General features: G+C 48.8%; 2 protein-coding genes across 2 annotated transcripts; one reads left to right on the top strand and one right to left on the bottom strand.

Annotated features, from left to right (window-relative positions):
- Nucleotides 1–1,186: 1,186 nt before the first annotated feature.
- On the top strand, nucleotides 1,187–4,100 carry LOC129381080 (putative nuclease HARBI1). Its single transcript, XM_055063595.2, has 3 exons — nucleotides 1,187–1,955; nucleotides 2,046–2,187; nucleotides 2,700–4,100. Exons 1-2 carry the CDS (start codon nucleotides 1,410–1,412, stop codon nucleotides 2,088–2,090), a joined length of 591 nt encoding a protein of 196 aa, XP_054919570.1. The 5' UTR covers nucleotides 1,187–1,409; the 3' UTR covers nucleotides 2,091–2,187; nucleotides 2,700–4,100.
- A 29-nt stretch (nucleotides 4,101–4,129) lies between these two features.
- Nucleotides 4,130–7,432, bottom strand: LOC129381079 (uncharacterized). Its single transcript, XM_055063594.1, has 5 exons — nucleotides 7,012–7,432; nucleotides 6,840–6,948; nucleotides 6,509–6,626; nucleotides 5,823–6,145; nucleotides 4,130–5,427 (listed from the first exon to the last, which is right to left on the bottom strand). The coding sequence occupies exons 1-5, from the start codon at nucleotides 7,275–7,277 to the stop codon at nucleotides 5,206–5,208; spliced, it is 1,038 nt and encodes a 345-aa protein (XP_054919569.1). The 5' UTR covers nucleotides 7,278–7,432; the 3' UTR covers nucleotides 4,130–5,205.
- Nucleotides 7,433–9,170: the final 1,738 nt, after the last annotated feature.

Genomic DNA, 9,170 nt, shown 5'->3' with positions numbered 1-9,170 from the left:
TGTCGTGAAGCGTCCTCATTCGCACACAAATTGTTCATAGCTTGGTGTCTCCGTCGGTTGAAAGTACTGCTCGAGTTGTTCAGCGATGGCCTCGTACGTCGACTGTGGGAGGTACGTCTTGGATGAGTATTGGTGTTCCTTTGGATTCATACGCAAGGAGAATCTGGAAAATGTCACCTTGAAGCGGTTGTGGTCGCTGCCACGGCTGAATTGACCACTTTCGTCTGTGTTCACGGAGGCAAGATGTAATACCATATTTGATGTCGCGAGCATGTAACCTCTACAGCCGCGATTGTTCCCGGCGCACAATGTGTATTGGCCTCCGTAATCTGAGCGAAGATTCACTATATCAAGCGCCAGTGTACCCGCCAGCGTCACCAGTAACTCCCCAGTGACGTCTTGGAATCCATCCATAGCTTGGAGGTGCCCATTGAAATCACCCATTATTAGCACTTCTCGCTGGGTTTCCCATCTTGTTACACCATTTATGATGCACTGTGTCGTACCTAGGTTACATCCACAAGGCCAGGCAGTCCCTGCAGATAGCCTTCCACACTCATGTGCTCGGCACATGAGCAGTTCAGCCTCCTCCAATCTGTTCCAGTTTTCCAGAGGGCACTGATTCCACCCCATTTCCTTGATTCACTTGAACGGTTTAAACCAGATCACTGCCAACATTTTTGTACTGGTAGCTCTTCCATTGCTCGAAAGTGCTTTTCCGCCACTGCATATAGTTCCATGTCTTCGTCGTTCATCATCCGATAGAGCTGTTCCCTTTTGCTCGAGGTTCGAGCCCGATGGAGGTTGAGGAAGCCTATATGGACGTCGCTAGTCTTATTGCGGATGCGGCGGCGGCGGCGGCGGCAGTGAGCAGTTTCTTTCTTTAATTGTTGTGCCAGAATCGCTTCTGCCGCTTTTATGGACTTGCCATCTGCAGTATTGCTTTTCCCAGAGCAGTCATAAGGGTAGTCGTTGGGTTTACAACACATGTACTTTGTTGAAGGTTGCTCGATGGGTGAAGCCCTAAAAAAGCACAGAGCCTAAGGTGCCAGCCTCTGCCCCAGTTGTCCGGTGGCATACTCGCTGTAGTGTCACGCATCTTGTCCTGAGGTCTTTTGTGACACTCATGAACTCCACGCGCGTTCCGATATCCGAGCAAACTTGGCGTAGGCTCTTGTTCCAGGGGTGCGATTTTGTAGCAATTCTATTACTTTTTCCATGCCTTTTGCCGCCATCACTGAGCAGCCATTGGTCGAAAATGACCGGGCCGCGCCCATTTTGTCTGTCAATCACGCGACGTCAGGAACCCGCAAAAACTGTAATCGTCATCGTGACGTTGAGGCACTCATTATGCGGAGCAAAAGGCACGGATTTTTGGAACGGCCAGAGGCAGGGTCGTTTCCGAAGGCATGAAAAAAATGGCCGCCCCTCTGATCGCTATGGCCGTGGCTCTTCGCCGTCGCCGACGTGAACAGGGAGAGCCAGACGACGCGTTTGACATGCCGGATGACCATTTTCGACAGCGTTTTCGCCTCTCGAAGGGAACGGTGCGGTTGTTGTGCGAGGAACTGGCGGGGGAACTAGAAGCTGAGCGAGCGACGGGACTGTCGGTGGAGCGGAAAGTGTTGTGTGCGCTGCGCTTCTTTGCTACCGGGAGCTTCCAAGCGTCCGTTGGGAGCGAGGAGACGATCCGTGTGTCGCAGTCGACGGTGAGCGAGTGCGTGCGACGTGTGGCAGAGGCTGTCGTGAACGCAGGGGCCCGCAACAAGTGGGTCCATTTTCCAAAGACAGCCGAGGAAAAGGCAGCCGTGAAGGAGGGTTTCCTTCGGCGCGGCGTTATCCCCGGCGTCATCGGATGCGTAGACGGCAGCCTCATAGCCATCATCGCACCCAAGGGTGAGCGCAAGGCTGTGTTCATGTGCCGCAAGGGATACTACGCCCTCAACTGCATGTTCGTAAGTAAAACTCACGTTTTCTGCGATCCTTTTTGAAAGTTACGTTGCTCTTGCCAACGGGCACTTTCTCTGGTTTACGTTTTACCTCAGATCTGCGACGCGGACATGAAAATCTTGGCCTTGGACCCTATGTGACCGGGGTCGGACCACGACGCTTTTGTCTGGCGGACGACATGGTTGCGCCGGCGGTTCCAAGCGGGGCGCATCGTGAATGCCGGGGAATACCTCCTCGGTGAGAAAAAAACATTTTTTTTTGGCGCAGTCACGCTTCAGCAGCGCAGAACGCCGTGTCCGCTCCAACCCAAACTTTTAACCAAACCACAAGAACATCAGTAATTCCGGAGTAAAAAAAGAAAATTAAGACATTGACTGCCACCATTGGCAATGTTCGAAGTGTTAAGTTACAAGCACATTATGTGTCTGCGAGGAGCTGACGAAAGCAACACGTATTAGTGCTTTCTGCACCCAGTGACTGCCAGAAGCAGAAGAAATGAACACACATTACTGCTACTACTGTCATTGATAGCACCAACAAGTGTTGATTTCTTGTTTGTGGCAGGCACCGCGTACACTTGTAAATTGGTTAAGAGTTTGTGACGGGTATGGACATGCTCAACTCATGCTTTTACTTGGGACTTGCAACCCTGAAGTCTACCTTTGTTGAATGATGCTGTAGCTTTCCTCAGTTGACAACTTGCCTCTCGTCAGCGGAGTACTCAATGTACTATTTCCATCTTTGTGCAGGTGACAGTGGCTACCCCTTGGAGCCGTGGCTCCTTACCCCGGTTCCTGGCCATCCTCCAGTGCACACAGCCGAGGGGCAGTACAACACAGCACATGCCGCCATGCGTTCCGTAGTGGAGAGGTGCATTGGGCTCTTAAAGAGCCGTTTCCGCTGTCTTCAGCGATATCGCACCCTCCTCTACGAGCCGGAACGTGCAGCCAACATTGTCGCGGCATGTGCTGTGTTGCACAACCTTCGCCTTTCTGAAGGCGACGAGTCAGGCGATGACAGTGATGACGACAGCAGCAGCGGCAGTAGTAGTAGTGAGCTTGACAATAACGGCGACCCCATGCCACACAGTCTGCCCCGTAACACGGGCTCTAGAATGCACTACTTGAGAGGGCGGGCTGTTCGCGACAATGTCATTGGCATGTTTGGAACAACCCGTGCGCAGCACATGCGTTATTTGAGGAGCGTGCGGCGGCAGCTGCGACGTCAACAGCAGCGTCAGCATCGTTAGGTGCATGCACACAGTTTTAAGTAATTGCATTGTGCATTTCATGCTGTGAAATTGCAGATACATTTCCCGTGCTAAGTTGTAGTTGATGTCTGCGTAATGCAAAGCATTCATGATTTGTTGAGAAATGTAAAAGTTGTTAAAAAAATTAAATTATGGGGTTTTACGTGCCAAAACCACTTTCCGATTATGAGGCACGCCGTAGTGGAGGGCTCCGGAAATTTCGACCACCTGGGGTTCTTTGACGTGCACCTAAATCTAAGTACACGGGTGTTTTCGCAATGCAGCCGCCGTGGCCGGGATTCGATCCCTCGTGCTCAGCAGCCTAACACCATAGCCACTGAGCAACCACGGTGGGTACATAAAAGTTGTGTAGTGAAGGGTTATGTAAAGCCTGCACTTATAGTAAGTAAAACAGTATCGTTAGAGGTGACATATGAGATTGAAAGCAAGCTAAAAATAAGTGCATATTCAAAGTGTCTGCCACAATTTGCTTGCTGCTGCTGTCGTCATCTAGATGCATGTAGCCCGATTCTTACTCGTATCCCCTTACGCATTGATGGACATAAGCACCTGTCTCCTCACTTTCTACTAGCACAGAGAAGCTCACAGAAGCCAAGATGTACAGTGCACGTCACACCTTCCGCTCCATGGAACGTGCTGTTGCACGCGCAGCTTCTAGGTCCTCCACCATTTTGTCTCGCAACAACGGCAAAGTTCCTTTCGAGTGACGAAAATGCCGTCCAACTGGTCATCCGACATGTCAAACGCTGTGGCTCCCGTGAAGTGTGTGCACGCACGAGCAGTTGATAGATTTTAACAAAGTGACCTCACTTGTATATAGCAGAACTCAGCAATGTTAATCAGTAATATTTGTACAGTGCAAGCTAGCACTAGAAATGCGGTTGCGATGTGTAAATAAAAGCACTAGAGGAAAACTGCACCTTTCTGTATTTCAGTCTTCAACATACACTTGTTTATGCACACATCACATGCGACAGTCTCTACATTGAAGAAGTGTGAGAATCATGAGTACTCAGTAGTAGAGACATTATGCAACATATCACAGACACGTTGGAATAAATATCGGATCACATTGTTCTTGCATCGTAATATATCACAGGTAACGGCATGCATCGTTTAAGAAAACTGTTGTACACTGCACAAGTACACAGTAATAACAACTGGCTTAAACTGCACCAGAAACAGAAATGAGCAGGTGCTTAAATCACATGCCAACCGAATATTTATCACAGCGAAATGTATAGGTACATCACTACATGTGAAAGGAACATGCTGTTGTGGCGCTCAAACTGAAAGAGCCATAGCACCATATTATGATATTCAGTAAGACAAACTGCATAAATATTACACACAAATTGCACCACAAGGGCTAGAATACAATGTATCACAACCTGAAAGATTACTGAATGACAACAAATTGTTTGATAATGAGACAGATGTGCAAGAAAAGAGACATTCCAGCTCAGTACGTAGTGACACAAACAAATATGCATATGCAACAAACAAAAAATAAACATTACAAATGAAAAGAAGGAGCATAGGCAAGGAATTTTCATAACTTTTTTCTTTTTTGCTGTGTATATTGACAGGTTGCTTTCGACATTATAGTAAGGCCTGAAAATTTCACCATTCGATGGCAAGGATTAAATTGTAGAACACTTGCAGTGTGGCGTCGTGCTTAAATTGACATGACAATAACTAGGCACCTCAAAATTGCAGCGCCACAGTCGGAATGCCCGCACACACCAGGCCTACAGGCACTTTTGCAGGTGAGCCTGATGGTGTGCACGCTCTTATGGCTGAAGTAAACCTTGAAGAAAAAATTCATGCTGCAACGGCTATGCTACTTATGGTTGCATTAAAGGGTGACTTCAGCAATTATTTATTTGCAAACTAGCAATATTTGCCCTTCATATCATTAATACATCAGCAAATTTTAAGATAAGTTACAAATTCCTTGCCTATGCTACCTTTGCATCCTTTAATTATGTGGGGCCTGAGAGGGGGGAGGGGCTTGGCTGCCACCATGCCCCAGTGCAGCCAGCAGCAGCTGAAGCAGGCGCTCGTTGGTCTCGTGCGACCGACGCGCCACTTCGAGGCGTTGCCGCTGCACTGCGCATTGCCGCCACCTCCTCCCCGAGGTGCCGCAGGCTCTCCATGTGGGCCTCGTGGTGCTGCCGCAGGCTCTGCAGGTGGGCCTCGTGGTGCTGTTAGCAAAGATGTGTAATTAGTTTAATTACAGAAGCTCAGTAACAGGGCCTTTGTGTGTTGCATTCATCCCCATTTGCAGGCTATTGTCTTGTCATTGTATATTCAAACACTGGAAATATCTTTCTGGCCCATCAAACTTGTGCCGTCGCATTCCATTAAGATGTGTTACATTGCTATACCTGCTTCCTTGAATTCAACGCCACTTTTTTCTTTTTGCCACATAATTGCGTAGATATTTACACATGTTATATCACGCGAATGTGTACAAGATATCACCACAGGACTACACGTATACATTATGCTTGTTCACTGATTAATATAATTTTTAGAGAGGTCATATGCTCATCAATTTCATACGCAGAAAAATATACATCTGTGGCCTTGCACATACCTGCCGGTTTTGCTCCAGCAGTTGTTGGCGGAAGCGAGTGTCCTCTTGAACTCTGGCTTCCTCCAACTGGCTCTGGCGAACGTATGCGGCAGTAGCCGTCATCACAGCACCATCAAGTTCCTGCTGCCTGGGCTGTCTACGGGGTGCCCGTGGCTCTCGAGGGGTAGGCTGCGGCACCTGGGGGGTAGGCTGTGGCACCTGCGGGGTTGGTTGCGGCACCTGCGGGGTTGGCTGCGGCAGCTGCGGGGTTGGCTGCGGCACCTGCGGGGTTGGCTGAGGCACCTGGGTGGTAGGCCGCAGCACCTGGGGCGTAGCCGGTGGCTCTTCATGCAAAGCAAAAGCAAAGACTGCTCATTCACTGTTATCCGACCTACACAGATTGATTGTCCTAACCAGTCACTTTGAAATGTCATTATAGCTGCATAGCTACAAAAATGATACACAAAACAGGTAGTTAGAGCAAAAGATGCCACAGAAAGTTGCTGGTAGCAGTAACCCTTAAGAAGCACAAGGAATCTCTATTACAACATGATGTCATTTGTAGTGTTGCATTTCTCCTCCATGAATGAGAGCTGGATGTTCGACACAACGGTAATAACAGCAGAGTGACGTACTTTACTTCATAGCAAGATCATACAGCAACTGCAAACAACAATGCTACTACAAAAGCTAGGTCACTGCCTTACGTGTAAGGCCACTTGGCCCAGCAACAGCTGCAGGGCCCGACACCACGAAAGCAGTTGTCGCTGGTAGATTTCTGCGGGAACCGCTGGGCCCTGCAGCTTCCTCTGAACTTGCCTCGTCCTGCAATCAGAGTAGTGTTCAGACATTGCGAGCAGTGTGTGCAATGCGCATCATGTACACAAGTTGCTGCTCAGAGTACATAACCTATATTGTCACTTGCACAAAAAAAAGGGCTTAAAAATTTTGCAATATTGTGTTACAATGTAATGCTGAAAATTTGTGAGGTCACAGCAGGTCACACAAACAACACTTTTTTAAATCCAATGTACGCACCTCGCTATCGGGGAAGTACTCAGGGGGGGAAACAAGGACCCCTCCTGTCCTCATAAGGACGTCGAGGACGCGGCCGTCCACGCCACCCACTTTGCCACCTCCAGTAGCCCTGCAAACACGGCAACAACGACAACGTGAAACTACGTTACTGTCAGCATCATTAGAAGCTCACCTCTTCTCGCTCGCGGCCCTGGCCGCTTCTTTTTTCGCTTTATGGGCCATCTTGGCCCAATGGTTCCGCCAACGGCTGGTGGCCTTTACGGCTGGCCCCTGTGCGTTAAGCACCGCCGCCACCTCCTCCCACAGTTCGTTTTTTCGAGCAGCAGTCATACGTGGCGAGAACTCTGTAGAAGCTCTCGCCAGGTATGGGTGCTGCTCGATGAACTGCACGAGAATAGCCGCCTGCTCTTTGGACACCCGCGGCCCTTTTGCTGCCATTTTCTCTTTGTCAAATTGGGAATTTCAGCCGGCCCGCAGCACAGTAAGAAATTTAGAGGCAAACATTCTGTCTAAGCTAAGCGCCTGCATAAAGTGCTCACTACGACTTATTTCTGCCTTTTTATACCACTAATGTAAAAAAAGGTGAAGTCACTACTCACATTTAATGTTGTAGCAGCTTCTTTCTCGGAGCGTATCAGTGCAGGAAGTATTACCGATGCAGCGATAACTTTAAGGAAGCTATCGTTATGTCATGGCGGTGCCCTATGGAAAATGCCTTGACAGTTCTCGATCCACTATGTTGCAAAGTTTCACCTCGGGGGCTACGGATAATTCTTCTTGGCTCTTCCTAAAGAAGAAATTATCACACGTCAGACATGCAGCGAAAACCACACGACAATGCAAGCACTACACAAGCAATAATTACTCACCTCAATCAGTATCTGACAGGGGCGGGGCCGCAATTACGGGCACGCAAGGGGCTGTCAGCTGTTCAGACAGACACGCTAGGGGCTGTCAGCTGTTCACAGGTAAACAAAGGCTGCCATTTTGCTTGCGCTCAACGGCATGGATTGGATGCACATCCGACTACTATGTGGCTACGACTTCAAAAATAGAGCACTTGCGTTTGCATTTCTTTGGACTGCGGCAGCTTTTGCGTTGTACTGTAACAAAATAAATTTGCTTTACGCAGCATGGAAGTCCGCTTTTATTAAGTGCCGTTTTACAAAACAAATTTGCTATACAGTCCCGGAAAAAGAGAAGAGAATACGAAAGAAACATCCGGCCAACGAAGGGAGCTTCTGATTGGACGATCCAAGAAAACGTCGTGCCTACGTACACACAATTTCCAAAATCGGTGACGTCACGCGAGAAGGCATTGGCATGAAAAAAGTCATTTCTACAAAATCGCACCCCAGGACTCGCACTTTACTCGCAAGGCATCGTCTCTAGGTATTATCTCTGGGACGTCGTATACCACGAAGAAGTGGCCTTTAGCTCTCTCTTTGTGAGTAATTATTTGGGACTTCAGCCTTTCAGCTGTGCCATGAGAAGGCCCTTAATGTCGCTGAGACCAGCGTGCAGTACAACGATCACCGCTGTTACCATCTAGACGCCCGCTGCTCTGTCAGTGGCTGCCATCGTTGATGGCAGCGCCGCACCGTGGCCAAAGTAGTCGCTGCATTTCATTGACGCCCAACCGCAATTCTTGATAAGCGTAGCGTTACCTTCAGTCGAGGGGCGGCGCTGTGCGGGATTAACTCGGTGGAGTAAAGGAACAACTTCGAGTGGAAGATAGTTTGGGAATAAGGGGGAAAAGAGTCGCATAGCGTTCGTGTGCGCACTTCTCTCCATTTTCATCTTATATCACCTTTTATACCCTTTCCCCAGTAGATGGTAGTTAGCCAGTATTTAAACTGAATAAGCTTCCTGTCCTTCACCGTCTTTCTCCTTCTGCCTTCATATGCGAACACAAAGGAAATACTGACTTGGTTTAGTTCTTCTCCGAGCGTACAGAAACAAGGATGCCGGTGCGACACAAGAAGAGCAAAAGGTAACACTGCAACACGTCTTTACGAAAGCTGAGGTCTTTGTTTTTGCCACCAACATTGCATACGCTCACAACTTATATATACGTTCAGGAAACGTGGGAAATCACTCATAGTCACCATCATATAGACAGAACGAACTCGCACGTGGCATGCGGGCGCGAGCGCGCTTATGCCCTTGGGTCGTTGGGCATGAACACGTTGACGCACACGGAAGTGCGGCCACCTGTTCGCGACTGGTTGGCACGGGGCTCGTACATGCTGTCGGTTTTAATGCGAAAATTTTTGCCTCTTTTCAGGCACTTTGCGGTCGATCAGTAGGTAGGTTCCCATCTTGCTCGTT

This window comes from Dermacentor andersoni, chromosome 1 (genome assembly GCF_023375885.2).
Source record: "Dermacentor andersoni chromosome 1, qqDerAnde1_hic_scaffold, whole genome shotgun sequence".
Lineage (NCBI taxonomy): Eukaryota > Metazoa > Arthropoda > Arachnida > Ixodida > Ixodidae > Dermacentor > Dermacentor andersoni.
The sequence above is the reverse complement of the archived record's forward strand: the minus strand, read 5'-3'. Positions and strand labels throughout refer to the sequence as shown.